General features: G+C 32.3%; 3 protein-coding genes across 11 annotated transcripts; 1 reads left to right on the top strand and 2 right to left on the bottom strand.

Annotated features, from left to right (window-relative positions):
- Positions 1-5,509: 5,509 nt before the first annotated feature.
- Positions 5,510-9,359, top strand: LOC123913971 (serine/arginine-rich splicing factor SC35). Of its 4 annotated transcripts, none has more exons than XM_045964916.1 (8): positions 5,510-5,696; positions 5,782-5,860; positions 5,951-6,030; positions 6,123-6,189; positions 6,598-6,669; positions 7,268-7,480; positions 7,570-7,786; positions 7,903-8,183. In XM_045964916.1, exons 1-8 carry the CDS (start codon positions 5,621-5,623, stop codon positions 7,906-7,908), a joined length of 810 nt encoding a protein of 269 aa, XP_045820872.1. In that variant the 5' UTR covers positions 5,510-5,620; the 3' UTR covers positions 7,909-8,183. The 4 variants fall into 4 exon arrangements, with proteins under 4 accessions (XP_045820872.1, XP_045820873.1, XP_045820875.1 ...); XM_045964917.1 differs by having other exon boundaries at positions 5,552-5,696; positions 7,271-7,480; XM_045964919.1 differs by lacking the exon at positions 5,510-5,696 and adding an exon at positions 8,307-9,359 and having other exon boundaries at positions 5,799-5,860; positions 7,271-7,480; positions 7,903-8,043.
- A 1,466-nt stretch (positions 9,360-10,825) lies between these two features.
- LOC123913972 lies at positions 10,826-14,968 on the bottom strand. Of its 3 annotated transcripts, none has more exons than XM_045964921.1 (5): positions 14,566-14,968; positions 14,159-14,288; positions 12,271-12,348; positions 10,967-11,039; positions 10,826-10,880 (listed from the first exon to the last, which is right to left on the bottom strand). In XM_045964921.1, the coding sequence occupies exons 1-3, from the start codon at positions 14,891-14,893 to the stop codon at positions 12,315-12,317; spliced, it is 492 nt and encodes a 163-aa protein (XP_045820877.1). In that variant the 5' UTR covers positions 14,894-14,968; the 3' UTR covers positions 10,826-10,880; positions 10,967-11,039; positions 12,271-12,314. The 3 variants fall into 3 exon arrangements, with proteins under 3 accessions (XP_045820877.1, XP_045820878.1, XP_045820879.1); XM_045964922.1 differs by having other exon boundaries at positions 12,271-12,345; XM_045964923.1 differs by lacking the exon at positions 12,271-12,348 and having other exon boundaries at positions 14,566-14,967.
- A 1,131-nt stretch (positions 14,969-16,099) lies between these two features.
- LOC123915811 (pentatricopeptide repeat-containing protein At5g18390, mitochondrial) lies at positions 16,100-19,574 on the bottom strand. 4 transcript variants are annotated; one of them, XR_006811986.1, is made up of 3 exons: positions 17,703-19,574; positions 17,288-17,427; positions 16,100-17,208 (listed from the first exon to the last, which is right to left on the bottom strand). XR_006811986.1 is itself a non-coding variant. In XM_045967058.1 (2 exons), exon 1 carries the CDS (start codon positions 19,120-19,122, stop codon positions 17,752-17,754), a length of 1,371 nt encoding a protein of 456 aa, XP_045823014.1. In that variant the 5' UTR covers positions 19,123-19,574; the 3' UTR covers positions 16,100-17,427; positions 17,703-17,751. The 4 variants fall into 4 exon arrangements, 1 of the variants encoding a protein (XP_045823014.1); XR_006811987.1 differs by having other exon boundaries at positions 16,100-17,128; XR_006811985.1 differs by having other exon boundaries at positions 16,100-17,128; positions 17,288-19,573.
- Between the last annotated feature and the right edge of the window lie 730 nt (positions 19,575-20,304).

The following is a 20,304-nucleotide window of genomic DNA, read 5'->3' as shown; positions in this document are numbered from 1 at the left end:
AATCAATTAAACAGACCCTAATCCTAAAGCTACCAATAATTCCAAATCCACCTAGAGTTTTGATTCCTCATATTATTCTTCCTCAATTTCCTATGGAGCAACTAACTAGTGCCAGGATAGTTTTTGTATATGCTGCAATGCATCAAAAGCCAAGGGATGGCACCGTGCAATCTATCTATATATAACATATGAAAAGAAAAAACTATGGAAAGGTCAATTTTAGCCTTTCTTAGAAATTGACACATAATTAAAGGAGCATATTTTGTGTCATTTTGACCAATAAAATAATCCATAACCTTTAGGAGGCGTTTGTTTTAGGGATTTTAGAAATATTTCCAAGAATCCAAAGATTGAAATAAAAGTTACTGTGTTTGTTACAAGAGAATTAAAAATCATTCCCAAGAAAGATTTATGCCCAAGAAATAAATTTTCCCACGTTCACCGGCTTCCTATTCCCATGGGATAATGAGGGGAACTTTTATACGCAGATACTTCTTGCATAGAAATATCATGTTACCCCACTATCTACACACTTTCACCTATAAAACCGTTTCTAGGAGAAATAACCGTGCATTACTTCTCTCTTGTTATTATTACTAGAAATAAACCCGTGCGTTGCACGGGATCGATTAAAATACACACTTAAAATATTTTCATAAATGAAAAACGATAATTATGATAAGTATCATTATATATAATTAAATAATTGATAATATTTTAAAATATAGTGAAATAGATAGGTTTAATATTAATTTATATTAAAAATAAGAGGATTATTTAGAAATATGAAATTTTGTATTTGTTTATATAATTGATTTGTATATATTTTTTTGAGTTTAATTGTTGTGCACTGTCGGTGTAAAGATTCTTTACACATACATCCAATAATGTGTTGCCACATCATTTAATGAATGTGACACATGATGTGTTTTTAAATATCATACATGATGTGTTAGTATATTATTGGATGCATGTGTAAAATAACTTTACACTGACGGTGCATATAAATTAAATTCTATTTTTTTTGCTCACAAATATATTTTAAAGACAATTAATATAGTTTTTAATGATCTCTTATAATATTCCGTAAAAAAAATGATTTCTTATATTATTTATAAGTGTGAAAAGATGTATTATATTGTATCTTAGTTGTGTAATTTTATAAGAATTTAATTTTTTTTATGGGTCTGTGCACTCTCGCAAGTTTTTTTTTTTTTTACTTTGGTGTATTTTTTATTATTTTCAATAAGAATTATAGCGATAGTCATCCTTGCTAAAAATATTGTTTATGAGAAAGAAAAAATCAAACTCACCTTATAGAATGTGATTTATATATATGGTAGTTTCGTCTTTTTCATCTTTTGCTCAGATTCCATGAAATTATGTATGAAATAGCAAAACTGCATTTATCTTCCATCCAATTTATTTCTTATATTTTAAGAAAATAAAATTCTTGTGTTGATATATTGACTTCTTTTAAAATTTTCTGTCAAACTTTCACTTGGTGGAGTTTATTTTAACTACCAAAGAAATTGCAAATGAATGCAGGCAAGTTTGATTAGAACATACTTAAAATATATTATTACAAATGAAAAATAATAATTATGATAAGTATAATGACATATATATTTAAATTATAGTGACATAATTTAGTTGTAATCCTGTTATATTAAAAATAAGAAAGTATGTTGTTTAGAAAAATGAGATTTTATATTGTAAATTAAGGACACAATGAATATAATTTTTAGCGAGTCTCTTATAATGTATCTCATAAGTTTGAAGAGATGTATCATATTTTATTCTAATAGTGTAATCGTATAAAATAATAAATAAAAGGAAAAACATAATATCTCATAAGTTTAAAAAGATGTATCATATTTTCTTTTTATGGATCGTAATGGTGCAATCGCAAGTTGCTTTCCTTTTTTATTTGTGAGAATTTTTTTAAGAAGAGATTTGTTAGTGTAATTCAATAATAATCATCAAATTACGAATATATATAGTTATATTTAACCGATAAAAACTATTGTACTGATAAATTAATTTTTCAATCGATGTATATATATTCACAATGTTCCACATTCTACTATACTTACTTTTAAACTGTGATTTTATTTTGTGTATTGATAAGAAAGTTAAGAAAACTATATATACATCTCATAAAAAAAAACTATATATACAATATCTTCCTCTATTTTTCTTCCTCTGAAAAAATAAAAAGAAATACATATATAATTAGAAAATAGCATTGACAGGTTGGGAAGAAAGTAATCTACTTGCTTGTGCAATAGATGTCTTTACTATTTGAAGATGTTTAAACAATGGAGAATAAGCACACAGAATAAGCATAGCTGTAAAATGTGAAGAGTTGGTAGACTAATTTATATTATAAAGTAATCTTTGCTACAAAATTTTTAATAATTTATTATCGTTATAAGAAACTTGATTTTCTCATCTATTTATTTTTCTTATTGTAACTAATTTACAAATGAAGGTGGATTTGTGGTTTTATTTTCACGATTACTTTTTTTTTTGACGAAATTTTCACGATTACTTAAAAAGACAAATTTAATTGAATATAATAATTGCTTTATTACAAAGAATAAGTAATATCAAAATTAAAATGATGTTTTTTTTGTTACAATTAAAATGATCGTTTTGTTGTTTTAATAATTTTAGTGATATTTTCCTTGAAAAAATAAGCAATATTGTTGTAGGGTAGTAAGTAAAAATATGGTATTATGAATAATAACATATATAGTGGAAATGCACTCAAAGATATATACTTACATAAATTGTCACTTTTCATAGATTTCTTGAGCATCAAAGGTGCAACAAAGACAAAAATAAAGGTCTCTCTTTTATTCTCTTATCCTAGTTCACATAAAAAAATTGTCAAATCTACGTTAAGAAATAGAAAAAAATTAAGAAAAAAGTTAGAAAAGTAGGCTAACAGACATTATATCAATAAAAATAAGGATTTCTAAAATTTTCACACAATGTAAGAGTAACATAATTAATAAGTTGCTATATATATAGAAATTAATAAATTGTGAAAAAGATGAAGAACCTATTGAAGAGCATCTATCCAATAGTTGGTTGGAGAAAAGTGATGATACTCAAATATGCACTACAAACATTTAGCATTTGTGCACAAAATCATATATTTATACACACAGTGGTTAGGAATGGGAAAAGATGAAGTTTAAAGGATTGAATGATAAATTTATTTGTCATGGTTAAGGAATAAGAGTTAAGGAATATGAAAGAATGGTAGTTTAAAAGTTGGTATGACAAAGTTTTTTTTAAAAAAATAATAGCACAATAATAATTAATTAATAAACAATATACCCCACTTGAGTTGGTGCATTGGTATTGGCTTGGGACCTGGGAGTATGCTCCTCTTGAGGTCTGAGGTTCGATTTTCTCTGGCGCCAATTTGGATGGGCTAATTTAGCTTCTTTAAAAAAAATTAATAAACAATATAACTAAAGTATTTTCTTCATAAAATTTATTTATTTTGTCAAGTATGAAAATTTTTTGAGTAGTAATTTTTTTTATTTGGTTTATTTATTTAAAGTAAATTTTTGCAAAGTGCAAATTATATTTATGCATGCATAGTTTTATATTTTATGTTTGGTAGTGTAAAATGTGAAAGAGCATATATCTATTCATTTTTCTTTTATAATTTGATCTTTTTTTTTGTCTTTTTTTCATTATTACTATTATTTATGTTATATGTTACACTTGCTACTAATTTAAATTACTTGTCACTTGAACTTCACATGTATAATTATCAACATCAATATAGCATTTTTTTTTTGTTCTTTGCAAAAAAAATATTGGGAGAGCCATTATTATTGTAACATATAGATAATTACTTTGGAGGATGAATGGACACACAAAATAAATTTTGGGACAAATTTTAAATAGATATGAGAGCTCTCTAAAGCATGCCACATCATCACAATACTTGCTTATGAGTAACTCAACCTTCCTTTTACTAGTAAAAGATTGGTTTTTTTTACTGTATTTATTTATAAATTTATTCTTTTTTTTACTGTATTTATTTATTTTATATATATATATATATATATATATATATATATATATATATATATATATATATATATATATATATATATATATATATATATCAATTAAAACAAATACAACACTAATAAACTATTACATATTTTTAATGAAATGTTTATTTATAACATAATACAAACACAATGTGAATATGTCAACAAAGAAATGAACTTTAACGTGATGATAATCAAATTTTTGTTTATAAATTTTATGAGTCAACATAAAAATCTTTAAAAAAATTAATTATATTAAAACGATATAATATTTTATAATGGATCGATTTATTTTAGTAAAAATGCGGGTAACGGGTACATGTATGAGTACTTAGGTACCCATAGGGTATGTGGACGGGTACAAAAGTTGTTACCCACGTAGATATAAAGATGGATACGGGTATTTTATCAAACTGCGGGTATGTAAATGAGTAATATATAGTACCCTACTCATACCCACCATTTATTAAAAGTTAAAACCATACCTTCACCATTTAGTAACAATGGAGAAAATCAAATTGCAAGAATTCTGTCAAAGGAGGTATTTCACTTCACCATTTATTGAAATCATATATTTCCTGAGAATAATTTTTTTAATCGCTTCTATCAAACACGGGAATAAATATTTTCCATATAACATTTCTTGGAATTTATTTTGTAACAGAAATCAAACACCCCCGGTCTAGCTTCTATATAATCGGTTATATATTTCTTAATAATCAAATGTGGACTGTAAAGTAGGTTGAACTGTTGAAGCTCTCATCATGTTCCTATTATTATGCCCAAGTCCAATATTATATGTAATTCTACTCAAATATTAAATCTTTTGATGGCTAAAAATATTAATTCTATGGGGGCATGTATGGTAATTAAAAACACATGATGTGTCACTTTCATTAAATGATGTGGCAACGCGTCATTGGATGTATGTGTAAAAAAAATTTACACTGACGGTGCACAACAATTAAACTCTTTTGCATAAATTTACTAGTAAATTAATCCATTAAATATAGTGAAAAACATAGAATTTAATTTATATGCACCGTCAGTCTAAAGTTATTTTGCACATGCGTCCAATAATATACCGACACATCATGTATGGTAATTAAAAACACATGATGTGTCACGTTCATTAAATGATTTGGCAACACATCATTGGATATATGTGTAAAAAATATTTACACCGACGGTGCACAACAATTAAACTCAAAAAAATATGCACCGATAATATAAAATAATTTTACGTTGTCAATCAATATCAATCATGTTCTCGGTCACATCACTCCACTCAACCTTACTTTCTTAATGATTTGGAAGAATACATCATTTTTATTAGTGTAAAAATTAATTTACACCGACGGTGCGTACTTTTTAAACTCTTAAATATAAATTAAAAAAATTAAAGAAATTTTAAAGATAAAATATATTTATTTATTTATATTGCAAATGAGAATATTATAATCTCAATATCTCATTATCATCATCATCTCCTCACTCTCACTTTGTTCTCTGTGCATCCAAATCATCAATCAACAATGTCTCATTTCGGTAGGTCAGGTCCTCCAGACATCGCCGATACCTATTCTCTCCTCGTCCTCAACATCACTTTCCGTAAGCTCTTTCTTCTTTCTCTCTTTTCAATTCAATTTCTTCCTCTCTTATTATCTCCGATAACCTAATATTTTGCTTCCTCAAGGTACAACCGCCGATGACCTATTTCCTCTCTTTGATAAGTATGGCAAGGTTGTTGACATCTTCATCCCCAAAGATCGAAGGTATTCTATTCCCTTTTTCTTTTTCGTTTTTTTTTTTCGATTTTCGATTTTTTATTTATTTATTGATTTTTGTTTTTGTTTTTAATTAAGAACTGGTGAATCGAGGGGTTTCGCTTTTGTGCGTTATAAGTATGCTGATGAAGCTTCCAAGGCTGTTGATAGGCTCGACGGTATGTTTTCTGTTAATTTCATTTATTTATTAAAAATCGATTTTTTTTTTTTTTTGTATATGAAATTAAAAAAAATTAATAATTTTTTTCAGGAAGAATGGTTGATGGTCGTGAAATAACTGTTCAGTTTGCAAAATATGGTCCTAATGCTGAGAGAATGTAAGTTCTTTTTTTGGTTTTGTTATGATTGTGTTGTTATGTCAAATTAATAAATTTGCCTTGATTTTCTATATCATGTTGTTTATTTATATAATAATGAGATAAAACTCGGTGTGTGTTTGGTTCTGTGGTGACAAAAATTGATTTTTCTTGTTTTTGTTATAATGGTGTTGTCATGTTAAATTTAAAAATTGTACCTTGATTTTATATAATATGTTGTTTGTAAAACTGAGTAATCTTGTTGAATGGATTTTGTTTGAATACAATAACTTTGTTTTCTTGTTATTCATTTGCATACTGATAGTGGATGATGGATAGTGGATGCTGGTTATTATTTTTCTCATGGCTTGATTTTTTTTTTATGCTCGTGCATTTGTATGTAGCTAAGTTTATTTATTTAATTTACAGTCAGAAAGGAAGGATTATTGAAACATCCCCGAGATCAAAGAGCTCAAGGAGCCGCAGTCCCAGCAGGAGAAGGTTCGTATCGCTTTTTAATGTCCTTGCTGGTTTTAGAGTGTTGTGGATGTAGGAATTTCAGTGGCTGATATTTTGTATTGAGAGCTTTGGAAAGCTGAATGTGATGAGTGATGTTTCAGTTACATGCAATTTCTTGTTTTTGTTTTTATGCTCAGTGAATTTTATAGCCAAAACTAGTTATTTGATGCTCAAATCAATCAAGCTTGTATCATGCAGTTTGATTTTGCTACTAAAGGAGGGGGTGGCGTGACCTCTTCAATTTAAGCATGTTAATTTGTCCTTCCTATGCAGCTTAGATACGGTGGCTGTCTCCATGCTTATAGATATCATAAATGTACTTTTAATTTTGAATAAGTTGTCTTTTGTTGACTTTTGATATGCCCTGTGAATGTCTACTTTCATAACTGCCAATCTGCCATTGTATTCGACTGTAGTTAGCATTCAATTTATCTTCTGGTTGATATTGTCAAGGGGATTTTATGTTGTCATTTTGATATTTTCTTATGGTTATTAAAATTTGTTTCTCGTAACTAGTGGTGTTTCGACATTCATGATTGACTTTGGTAGAATTTTTTATGGACTAATGTCCAATTATTAGTAGGCATCGTGATGATTACAAAGACAAGGACTACAGGAGGAGAAGTCGCAGCAGGAGTTATGATAGGAATGAACGTGACAGGTACCGTGGGAGAGACAGGGACTCTCGTCGCCGAAGCAGAAGCCGCAGTGCCAGTCCTGATCGCAAGGGTCGTGGAAGAGGGCGTCATGATGATGAGCGTCATAGTAGAAGCCGAAGCAGATCAGTGGACAGGTCTGAATCCTTGATTCTTGATCTTTTCAGTTGTGATTTTTCACCATCATAATTATTGTTTTTTAAGCCTTTTTTGTTATTCTACACAGCCGCTCCCCTGCACGACACAGTCCTAGTCCTAAAAGGAGCCCTTCTCCAAAGAGGAGTATTTCCCCTCAAAAGAGTGCTTCCCCCAAGAAAAGCCCACGTCGTGAAAGTCCTGATAATCGTAGCCGAGATGGAAAGTCTCCTACGCCTCGCAGTGTCTCACCACGAGGTCGCCCTGATGCTTCCCGGAGCCCGTCTCCTCGAAATTCAAATGGCGATGTAAGTAAAGTAATGTTATTCTTGAACTTAAAACTGAAACAAGAAGTCAACTTTGCTATCAAAACGGCATTTTTTTAAAAGCTTTTGTGATAATTCGATTCTGTTTACATTTGCAGGAATAAGCTGTTCTTCATGAAGTATTCCAAAGACACCTCGACAAGTGTACCTGTTACTGTCTTGATAATATTGGGTGATTTGGTCATTGTGAATGGTCTTATCAGAGTCTCGGAAAAATTTTATGATCTAAGTGCAGTTTGGTAGGATCGGATTTCCTTGGTGTTTGAATGTTTCTCTATTTTGACCTATTATGTTGTTTACTTCAGAGTTTGGTAGCTTTTGGACCTTGTAGTTGCTAGGTTAATATTTCAGTATGAGGGATTTTGCTATTTTAGCTTTATTCTGTTGTGTTTGCATTTATCTCTTCTCTGCTTCTACATTTTCTTTTCCTTTGTTATAGGCAGGATGGTTGTGATCTAGTTAAAGCTCAGTTGATTTATAATTAACTTATTGGGTTTTATAGTTGTGATCGGGAAAAGTGATTGGTGCCTGATATGCACATGTTGATATTGTTGCTGTTGATGCTGTTTCTATGTCATTGATGATAGTTCGTGAGTTTGATGTCATTGATGATAGTTCGTGAGTTTTGATGTCATTGATGATAGTTCGTTGAGTTTGATGCTGGTTGCAAGACTATGCTGGTTTTAGGACTCTGATTGTTTTACCAGTGTGCTGGTTAGAAAGACATTTAGTTGCTTGATTTTTTCACAATTGATCTGGTTTTTGGTAAGCTTTTTTGTTCACTTCCTTATTTCTTAAATCCTGCACGCCCTGAGATTTATGATTTTTGATCTGGTAATCGTGATTGATTTTTCATAAAAAATTGTCCTGAAAGGAATTCTTGATGCTGTGATAAACACGAGTTGAACGGGTTTTGACATGTGGCTGATGCCTCATAGAAGTTGGACCTGTCATTTGTTGATTCAGACGCAGATACTAAACATAATCTGTGGTACTTAATATGAACCCTAATTTGCTGGTATGTTTGCTTCTAATCACAGTGAAGGGGTCAATGGTAAAATATTCAAGGTTGCTTTTTTTAGGGTTTTTTACTGGATACTGATTTAACATTTTGACCTTTCGAGTTTATAATATCTGCTACTTAATGTAGTGAGATATGTTTGTTGTAGCACACTGCTCCATGACTGTAGCTGTGAGGTGATTGTTGATGCATCTTTAATATGAATGTGTGTTCGTGAGTAATTGAAGAATTAACAAATTACTGTAGCGGGCTGTTGCTTCCGTTTTTGCTGGGGTCGGGTTTGCAATTGTATTAGCTGTTGGTAGTTCGTGCTGATGATGGCTGTCTAGCTGTGATGCTGGTTTCTATTGATTCCAAAGCCGTCTGACATCATTTTTTTCACTATTACGCTCGCTTCATCTTCGATTACTCATTCATTTGTATGGCATAATATAATAGTTATATCTTTTTATCACTTGTTACTTGAACAATGTGATCACTATTGTGGTGTGGTTATTGTTTTCCAACTAAAATAACAACCTATGTTTTTAGAGACGTGCTTTAAGGTTTGCTTAGGTTTATAAACCAGCTGTTTAAGTGTTTTCTGTCATGTCAGAAACATGATTAAGTTGTTTGCATATAACTATAACCACAGGCTCATCAAAACAAAGTAAACATACATTCAAATAAGGTTTGCCCTTATGGTAGCCTTTTAGCCTTAAGAATACTATATTTTAGTTTTTCCCTCAAATATCACATGCCCTGGTATTTGAGTTGAGTAATTTTAAGGCACAGTGAATATTACGTGTTGCTGGAAAACTCACTTGAATTAAACAAAGATGATGCTATCAGTTGCAAGTTTAACATGTTTGACTCAGTTGCATCAATTTTTTTTATTTATTTTTGCGATTTATTGAAGCAAATTTCGACTTTTCAAATTTAATGTAGTTGAGTGCAAGCTTCTTAGAAAATTGTACATTTTGGTAATAAGTATATAGCTTCGCCTACGAATTACCAATTTCAACAACAAAGCAAAATCTTTATTAAACTACATCCAATTTATAAATGAGTATCGTGTTTTGAAATTTACATTATATTTCGAGATAAAAATAGTACAACTATAACATATAAGCGAATTCATTGAGTTATTGTATTCGGTTTATACCCTTAAAATAGATAAAATATACAGTATATAAGCAGAGCTCTTAGTTATGGACTTGTTTCAATATTTACATTTGGTCTCCAGGCAGAAATATCCCATCTTAATCAACTTCTAATTTTTTGAATTTTATTAATGGTTTTTTATTTTACGGCAAAAACAAGTACATTTCTTCAGTTTTTGAAGTTCCTGCAACTATAAACAAGCACAAATCCGTCATTTACTGCATAATCTTTTTTTTTTTTTGAATGACTCATTTACTGCATAATCAGATTGATTCTGAAAAATGCAGTTGGAGGAGATGTAGTTGCTAACATAATCAAGCAACAAATCCATATGATTTGCTGCGTAAAGTGTAAACCATAGAGATCAATCTTTATTCGTTTATAAACAATAACATGGATAAGCAGCCAAATCAATACCATTAAATTATCACCAAGTGGACATCATAAACCTTAAATATACATTTGGTTGATATACTTAAACTTGTTTCAAAGAATTTCATATCCTGATCATGGACAGGAGTAATGATAAAAGACACATCACAGCCAAAATCATGGGAATGTTAAGCATTGTGACTTAAATATATCCTGAACGTGGCAACAGTTAACTAGTAATATGGTATGGATTTTTATGTGTATCTGAAATATCCTCATTGAATTTTTCTGGTTGTTCAATGAGAATAATGCTAATACATATCTGTAGCAGAAGGTATAAAAACTAGAAGAAACTAAAGGGGTTGAATCTAAATCTGGCATAATTGGCACTGACATAAGCATTAAGCAACTCATTCTGAGGAGACCAAAAATCAGCCTTGAGACCCCCTCTCCTAACTGCTTTTAGGATTTTGTTTTTGTGTGTGTATCCAGTCACAACTACCTTCTGACAATTAGTGTCCACTTCCACTTTCTCTATTCCTGCACTCATAAACAATATTACATTAAATCAATAATTAACTCAGAATTATTGTAGCACCGATTAGAAATATTTATATGAATCAAACCTTTTAATTTTGAGAGGCATTTCCTTAGTCTTTTCTCATGTATACAAACCATCTCCACTTTTAACTCAACAATCTGCAAAACAAAACAATAACCAAATATTCAAAGACATGCTGATAATCAATTGAGTACATGCTTTCCTTAATGAAATAGTATTCTCTATAATACATCCTTTCTAAATAAACCATATAAAAATCTATTGGTTGAAAAGCTCAAGGAATAATACCTCCATTAATACTACTGAGATGAGATGATGCTACAGAACTATGGTTTATAGAAAGAAGTAGGACAAATGGAGACAGAATGATTCAAAAAATGATTGATATGAAGGTTTAGCTAATGAGATCACAGAGAGAGGAGGGTTATTTATATTTATTTCAATCAAAAGAGAAGTTCAATTAAAGTTGGAAGAAACATTAAAGTGAGTGTCACTGTCTTGGGTTTTGAGTCTGTTTGAACTAGTACTAGTACTACTACTACTACAACAAGGCAAAACTAAATGCTTTTTTTGGGACAGAAGCAAATTCAGCTTTAGAATATGCGATCCAAGTCCCAATGCTTTCCATCTAAGCAAAGCAATGAGTGTATGAGAATTTGAAATGATTGGCTTTGACAGATCTAACATTCTTTTTTTCCTTTTGACCGAAGTTGTACATACATAGAGAATGGAACAAAAAAACATAGTAGATCTTGGCTTTAATGACATTGACAGATGCATGCAGCATGCTAAACATCTGGCATTTACCTTCTGTGTCGCATGTCTCTTGGACAAAGGTTACTTGAGTACAATTCAAATGATAAAAAAAACAAAAAAAACTGCAGAAGAGACATTTGATATGCTGAAACATGAATTTGAATTATCAATTCTTCACTTTTCGGTATTTTGTGTGTTAAGCTTAGCTACTAGGTTCTTTAGAACAAAAGCAAAATGCTGAATAGATATATAAGCTGGTTTCCTTAAAATGTTACTATTTCCTATTGCATATATGCATAACACAAGCAGTAGCTACTAGCTATAAGTCATTGTTTGTTCTTGGATCATTTATTATCTGATCTTCAAATTTAATTATGTCCTTTGTTGTCTTTTCTTTTGTTACCATTTGCGGATTATGGGCAATTTCATATTTTGTCCATCTGCTACATTGTACTCCATATTCATGTAATTTTGATGTCATTAATGTTGATCATGCGTGGCATTTAAAACGGTACTAATGTTTGTCTTTCTGACACACTAAATGACTGAAAAATTGTCATGTAAGCAGTGATAATTTGCCATTTAAGAAAAAGTGGAGAGTAAAATGCTTACTCTGCAAATATGTGCTCACATGGTAGTACTTGAATAAAGTGTATTTAATTCTTTGCTTGTCCAAGATATGGCATTCTACTGGCACCATTGTGAAGCATATTTGAAAAGGAAAATTAAAAAAAAAATATGATCAGAAAAGAAAAAGGGAATAGAACCAAACAACAAGTTTGGCATAATTGGGTGGATACTGTACTTTTGCTTAACTAGGTCTCTCTTGCACACAACTTTATTGTACACCTCCAATGTTTGTTTCTAGATTTCTGATTTTTCTAGTTATAGTACACATCTGCTACATTTTCTAAGGTCTTCTCTTCTTTTTTATATTTAAGAAGAGTTCAACATAATAAAAAAATTAAGAATTTAAATCTTACTATATTAATGCATATTAAATGATGAATACCAAGATTAAATTTAGAATCACTCAAATTTAGTTTTGGAAATAGTTTCTATGAGATGAATCTTATCCTGTTAAATAGGTGAAACTTAAATTAACATAAAGAAAAAATAGACTCAAACATGACAGAGAAAAGGAAGAAGAAAAAAAAACTAAACCAGACAAAGTTGTGTAAAAAATTTATTAGAGGATAGGTTTTTATGTCCCTACAGTGAAATGAACGAAATAGCTAGTGTGTACTGTGTAGCAGAGTGAGAACTAGGAGAAGCTGAGATCTGATGGAAGATTGTAACTTTGTAAGTAGCCTGCTCATGTGAGATTAGACAAAGCCGAAGAGGCGATATAAATACAAAGAAAACTCAGACAGTGAGAAACTTATTAAAAAGAGAAGAGTTAAAATAGATCACTGATGTCTTAATTGCTGTAGGCCAGAGCCACATCAGGGCGTAATTGTAAGTAGAAACATAGGGAATGTTTTGACCTTGCAAATTTAGTGTTCATCTTACCTGTATGCTTATATTCATGCTGTTTTGAGTGAACTATCAATGCATAGAAGAAAAAAAAAACCTAAACGCATGCAAATAAATTTTCACTTTTAATGTTCCGAGAGAGACAGAGGTTGATACTTGCCTACAATCATCTTGGAACAACCTCTGTCTATTTCGAATCCCAATTCCCAACTAAGGCGAAACACGGTTTAGAAGCACCCAAGTGGATGAAAATATTTGGAACATACCATCTTTCTCTTGCACGGAATAAAAGAAACTGTGAAAACATGGCCAGGAATTTGGATATGTCACCAAGAAACTTTAGCCGAGGAATATTTCGAAAAGGTTTTGAAAGACCTGCTATTTCGGTACTTTAAATGGGGCACTGATTACTTCTCTCTGCTCTGGTGGATAGAGTTCATGCCAATTTTGTCTTTCATCAAGGAAAACAAGCATATCTTGCTTCCTAAGGCACTCATTGCAATTGGGGGAAGCTAAATACCCTTATGTCCTAAAGCAATATGATCAGCCATAACTTAAGATTGTTGTATCATATATGTAATGAACAAGGTTTTAAAAAAAAGTCTGCAACCAAAACATCGGATTTTTGACATCTATGTAACATCAATGTGACCGTGATTAAAGCCACATCCGTCACATTTAACTATAACTATATTTTATATCGAGGATTGCAAAGTTAACTCAATTGCAATTAAAACATTGTTAATGAATGCATTCAGCCAAAAAAAAAAAGAAATTTCAACACCCTCAAATTCCGATCTATCACGCACTTATTTTCTTTATCGCCTTCATTCCCCACCCACACACACACACACACAATCAATCCTTACACCACAAAATTAAACAACACAGAAAGAATATTCATATATGAAAAGTAAAATTTATTGAAGTGTTTAAGATAACAATAACAATCAATCTTTAGTCACTACAACTAGAATAACTCAATTTACAACAAAACAGAGAATAACAGGTTTTAGTGTTTTACAGAGATGTAGACAATGATTCTTTTCCTCCAAGTGTTTGAATAATTGCTTCCAAAAGTTTGATATCGTTATCACGCTTTGCAATTTCTTCTTGCTTTGCACGCAGTTCTTCCATATGCAGCTCAAACACCTCTGCAGTAAAAAAAAATCAGCAACTATTAATTAGCTTCGCCAATCACAGATCACAATTATTCAAATTTATAATCATAGAATACAAAATTACGATTCATAATTAGGAGCAACAGCATCAACAATCTTCCATAATAATGAATTAGCTTCGCAATCAGATATCACAATTATTCAAATTTAAAATTATGATTCATAATTAGCATGAAAATCTTCCAAAATTAACAGATATATTTAATTAATTGATTAATTAATTAAAGTGAGAGTGGAATTAGGTTAATACTTGTGGTGTTTTCGAGCTCTTTGGTGACTTCATGAGCGCGTAATTCAGCGGCTTTCTGCGAAGCTTCAGCTTGTCGTTTTTCCGATCGAGCGCGAGCGGCGGCTGTGATGGCGGCGTCGAGTTCTCTTTCCAAAGTGTGAACTCGTTGATCGAGGAGTTTAATTGTGCGTGCTTGATCGGCGGCGAGAGAAGCTTTGGAGAAAGTGTCGTCGTCGACGAAAACGGCTTTGGTGAGAAGAAGTTTCTGGAGAGATTCGAGATTTGAACTCATCTCTGATAGATTCGTCATCGCTCCGTTCCATCGTTCTCCTTTTTCTTTCTCGTCCATCGCTTCGTTAACCTTTCTCAGTTTCTCTCTGATTTCATTCTCGATGCTTTTGCTTTTTTTAATTTTTTAAATAAAATTTAAAAGATCATATTTTGTTGAACAAAGTATTAAAATTTTTTTACAGAAAAATGAGTAACAAAAATCAAGTTATCTTCCGATAATAAATGAGTTTATCTTAGTTTGCTAGCTTTATCTTTACTAAAAATTGTTGAAGTTAAAAAAAAATCTTTACTGAAAATTGTGATGGTGTTTTTCAATTTAAGACAACCAAAAAGAAATTAGGGTGCAATCAAACTATTTCAAAACTCTTCATCTAAAACTATTTCAAAACTCTTTTAAATTTAAAATATATTTTAAAGTTTTAATAATAATAATAATAATAATAATAATTCGTCAAAAAATAAATAATACATCATAAAAAACAAAATTTAAATATTTCATGTAAATTTTTTAATAAAAAAGGATTAAAATTTAAAAAAACAAAAAAAAATTAGAGGGAGCAATGTTGGAAAAAAATTTAGAGGACTAAAAATAAAAGTTAATATATTTGGAGGGACTAAAAATATATTTAATTCATCTAATATTCTAATTTACTAGATTTATTTTTACTAAAAAAAAATAGTTTGCTAGATTGATGGTGATAGTTTTCAATTCAAGACAACCAAAAAGATTTTGAGTGCAATCAAACAACTCTTTTAAACTTTATTTTTTGACAGGAAAAACGCATTAGATAGGGTGTAATCAAACTCTTTTAAACTTGACCCATAAACAAAAGACAAACAATGCACCTCTCATGAGATCATGGCGTAGAAAAAAACGTGTGTCACGATTAAATCAGAATGTTTAATTGAAGTTGATGTTAAAAAAGATGTTAGAAGTGGAACAAGTGGAACACGTGGAATGATTAAAAGGTTGAATTCTTTAAAATAAGTGCTGACAAAACGGTAAATTAATTAAGTCTCAAAAACAATCAATGTAATCATATATATTGTGACATAATAAAATTATTGGAGGGCCGAGGATCGAACATTGGATTTTCCATTTCTCCACACTTATAATGTGTGGGACTAACCACTAGACTACTGAAAATAATGTAATGATTAACTTTAAAAAGCACAAGTAAATAAGAGCACATTTTTTTGCTGTAAAAAAAAAGGACACATATTTTTCAATAAAAAGGACAAATAAATTGGAACACACGAGTAATAAGGAACGGAAGAAGTATTATTTAAGCGAAAATAAAACCTCTAGAGACAATAATATTGAATGATCGATAACCGTCTAATATCCTTCAATCTAACAGCATTTCTGATAGCTTTCAACCATCGATGGGGGACAGCTAGATGAATCCTTCTTATAATTGAGATATACATCCCTTCTACATGGAACCCTACTCTTATGATTGTTGCGGAATGTGCGCTTTGGGCCATGTAGGAACTATTTTGGAAATTTGCACTTGAATTTCCGTCTCTAAGAGTGTGCTTGATGACATGAGGACCGTAAAATCAAGTTGCAGCATATCTTCAAATTGAATACTCTAGATAATAGTAGCAAACTAGTGAGTATGATGATTATTACTAATGCTGTCAAGGAATCAGTATAGCAGTAAATGGCTAATAACTCAGCATGAGTGTTATTTGATATTCCCATATTAACCACTTACACCAGCCAGCTATGTCACATCCCCTCTTCCAATCAAGCCTCCAAATCCAGCTCTTCCTGGATCACCTAGGCAGCTGCCATGCCACCCATCTTTGAAGTTTATTAATATCTCTACTATATTTAAAACAACACTCCCGGAAATACGCAAAATTGCAGACTCCTTCAAAACTTGATGCATATGGAAAGATTCTATGCCGACACACAATGTTTCTAGATCTCTAACTCCACCACAAACAAGCTAGAAACAGCTGAGACAGATGAGCATTAGGTGCAACAACTTATTTTCTAATCTAACAAATGATCTTCTCCTCATCAAAGAAACTCTCGACAGTAAAATCAAAAGCAGAACATAATTGTTTAGCCAACAGGTTGGACAGTCAGTATATGCAATGATAACAGTCTTTTCTTCTGTCAAGTATCTAGGACATAAGCAAGATTGAGTCATGTTCCTTTTATGCAACTTAGAAAGGGTTGGTATGGCTTGATGGCAAGCACACCCAGATGAAGAATTTAATCTTCCCTGGAGCTCTAAATTTCCAAATCCACAGACAAGATCTTATTTTGATTTGTAAACTGTTGAAAGAAAACAGCGAATTCAGATTGGAGCTGCTGTAGCAGAACCAACATGTACAATCTTTAATTTGCCCTACATACTGTTTGAATTTGAAATTTAAAGACATGACAAACAAAAATTCAAAAATAAAATCTGTTTACAGACTCAAGGGCACCTACCAATATGCTGAGAATTTCCAAATCCATACATAAAATTTTCCGTCAGAGTATAGAGTTATACAGGGGACCACAGAAGCAACGTCTACGAACATCGATAATTAGTGTTTTCATCTGCATTTCAGTCTCTCCACTGCAGTCATCTGTGGATTCAATTTATGAGAAAACACAAAATTTCTACCGAGGAGGAAAGCTTTTCTCCTGATCATGTTTCTCTTATACAAATGATGATTAAATACTTCCCTATCATTTGACATAAATAAAACAAAAATGATTCTGCATCTGAGAGAAAGAATGGCTTTCTCTTTTCATGCATGTATATGTTTGAAAACCCATTTGATCAACTTTTCTAATGACATTTCCCAATAAATGCATGCATTGCAGTTACTCTATTAAGGTTAATAATGAAAGCTTACACCTTCTAGTAAGACGATGAAAATTGTCATTGGAATTGAATACATCAAACTTCAAACCCCACGGATAGAGACTTCGAGTTGTTGCACTCTCTTAGCCAAATCATGTTTACCAGCATTCTTCAATCCATCAGTAACCATATCAAAGCAACGAGATATAGGTACAAAACCAATCTCAGTCATTTCAAAAAGATAATTAGCAGCATCAACAAACCTTCCACCGCGACCACACATAGTAATAAGCATCGTATAAAGAGGTCGATTAGGAGGATGACCCTTTGCTTTCATATCAGCAAAAAAGCAAAAAGCATCATCAAATTGACCTCTCTTAAACAATGCCTTCATAACAGGTGCATATAAACTAGGAAAAGGACGACTCCCTTCCTCGCTAAAATTATTCAACAACCTAAAAGCTTCATCCATCAACCCTATTTTCGAAACCGCGGGCACCAAAATCTTGTAAGTGTTAACATCAGGAACCATTCCTAATTTACATAACTCATGATAAAGCTCAACACAAAACTTAATTTCATCTTCTCCACATTTACATATTGTTTCCATCAATGCATTGAATGTTCCCACGTCAGGGATAATTCCTTCCTTCACCATCTTCCTCACCATTCCTTTCGCCGATTCAATGTAACCGGCGTTTAACAGCCCTTCAATGAGAAGATCACGGCCTCTCACCGGAGGGGTAAACCCTTTATCACTCATCTCTTTAAGAAACTGTTGAGCTTCACGCATTTTACCGCTCGAGCACCACGCGTTAACGAGTAGCGCGTAGGTACGTTTATCAGGGTTGATACCTTTCCGAAGCATGCGACGGATTAGGGCATAAGCAGCGTGGAAGAGTTTGGATTCGCAGAGTGCGAAAAGGAGGGAATTATACAGCTGAAGATTCTGTGGACAGTTGAATGTTTTGCATTTGTTGAAAAGCTGAACGGATTGGTCGATATGACGGTGACGGCCGTAGGATTCGATTAAGGAAGAGACGGCGGAGGGGGAGAGTGAGAGGTTGTGGTGGTGAGTCATTTGATGGATAATTGACCACATTGTTTGGTAGTTGTTGGAATTGGCGAGGATTGTGACGATTTCTTCGAATTCGGCGGAGGTTGGGGTGTAGATAGGGTGGTGGTGGTGAGATTGAGCCCAATTGAAGAAACGGAGGGATTCGATTGGGGAAGAGGAACATGCACGGAGGACGCGGAAGACGAGTTCCGGTGTGATTGTGATGCGGAGTTTGTTGAGGGTTCGTTCGAGGTAGAAATCGCGACGGACGATGTTTGCGACGTGTTGGATTGCGGCGAAGTATTCATCTTTGGAGGTGGTGGTTAGGGTTTTGTGGTGGTGGTGGTGGTGGAGAAATGGTTTTGATTTTGAGTGTGTGTTTACTGTGCGGATGAGTTTTGCAAATGTGTGAAGCATTGCATTGCGTTTTGTGAAGCTACAACTCTATTCACTCTCCCCAGTTTGGGTGAAGAAAGACAAGCTCTAAATGACAGCGTGTTTTTCTATTTTTGACCAAAAGTCTAAAAAAAAAAAAAAAAAATCGGGCTAGGAACAATTTATAAAGGTGTATGCAGCTCACAACCATCATCAAAATAGTCTTATCTTATCGGAGGAACCATTTAGTTCTGATACCTCATAATAGTTGTGTTGTTTGTGGGAAGATTTTTCCATATTAAACCTTTTCAAACTCACCTCACCCAACCATTCCTCATTCGATCAAGTTCCAATTGAGATATACGAGCAACACTCAGCTATAGTCACCATCTTTGGTGGAGTCATCCCACAAGAAGAAACGTTCGGCATAGCCAAATGCATGACAATGAAAGCAGCTCCAAAATCGGCAAGGAGACCAATCTTAGGCTTTGGGGACACAAGCTAGTCGATGACATACCCAATGAAGAAGTGTCTCTAGAAGACGATTGGCTACCTAGCTAATTGTGATGTTTCCCGAATTTTGATTGATGAGGGAAACTGTGACATTATATACAAAAAAAAAAAAAAAAAAAAATTGTTCCATAATTTAAAGTCAAAGCCATAACAAACGACGTCGTGCGCAGAAGGACCATTGGCGGCATTCAATGAATCTCCTACACAACCCCTAGGGGTCATCACACTCCTTATCACTTTCTAGGACAGGAGAGCCAACATTTAAAGGAGGACGGTTCCAATCAAATTTAAACCTTGTTTTTGACTCGCCAGCTATTGAACTTTCTATCAGCGACACCGTTCTCTCTCTCTCTCTCTCTCTCTCTCTCTCTCTCTCCACCAAAACAATTGTTCCATGCATGTCGAAACCTCTATATTGCCTTGCTCCCTCGTCCTCGTCAAATTCGTAGACCAATGGACTCACACTCCACCTATTTCTCCTAATGTTGTTTATATTGAGGAATTTGTTCCTGAATTTTGTTTTTGCTATGGAAGTTTTGCTTGTTGAAGATGGTGTTGTTTTGTTAGGTTATCAGATCAGGTGTAACAAGGGAAGTTCGATTATACGATAAAAAATTGAAACCATTTTATTTTTGTTTTAACGGAACTATTTTTTTTATCATGATAGTTGAACTATTTTTATTACTTAAAAATAAAAGCTGGCAACCATTT

The sequence above is a fragment of the Trifolium pratense genome, linkage group LG3 (genome assembly GCF_020283565.1).
Source record: "Trifolium pratense cultivar HEN17-A07 linkage group LG3, ARS_RC_1.1, whole genome shotgun sequence".
Lineage (NCBI taxonomy): Eukaryota > Viridiplantae > Streptophyta > Magnoliopsida > Fabales > Fabaceae > Trifolium > Trifolium pratense.
The sequence above is the reverse complement of the archived record's forward strand: the minus strand, read 5'-3'. Positions and strand labels throughout refer to the sequence as shown.

What these genes read in the sequence shown, in the direction of transcription:
- LOC123913971 (XM_045964916.1), top strand. Translation starts at nt 5,621, where the DNA reads ATGTCTCATTTCGGTAGGTCAGGTCCTCCAGACATCGCCGATACCTAT. An exon ending in CGCAGTCCCAGCAGGAGAAG is followed by an intron (nt 6,670 to 7,267) that starts GTTCGTATCGCT and finishes TCCAATTATTAG; the next exon opens with TAGGCATCGTGATGATTACA. An exon ending in CGAAGCAGATCAGTGGACAG is followed by an intron (nt 7,481 to 7,569) that starts GTCTGAATCCTT and finishes TATTCTACACAG; the next exon opens with CCGCTCCCCTGCACGACACA.
- LOC123913972 (XM_045964921.1), bottom strand. Translation starts at nt 14,893, where the DNA reads ATGGACGAGAAAGAAAAAGGAGAACGATGGAACGGAGCGATGACGAAT. An exon ending in AGAGCTCGAAAACACCACAA is followed by an intron (nt 14,289 to 14,565) that starts GTATTAACCTAA and finishes TTTTTACTGCAG; the next exon opens with AGGTGTTTGAGCTGCATATG. An exon ending in GAATCATTGTCTACATCTCT is followed by an intron (nt 12,349 to 14,158) that starts GTAAAACACTAA and finishes CAATGGTGCCAG; the next exon opens with TAGAATGCCATATCTTGGAC.
- LOC123915811 (XM_045967058.1), bottom strand. Translation starts at nt 19,122, where the DNA reads ATGCTTCACACATTTGCAAAACTCATCCGCACAGTAAACACACACTCA.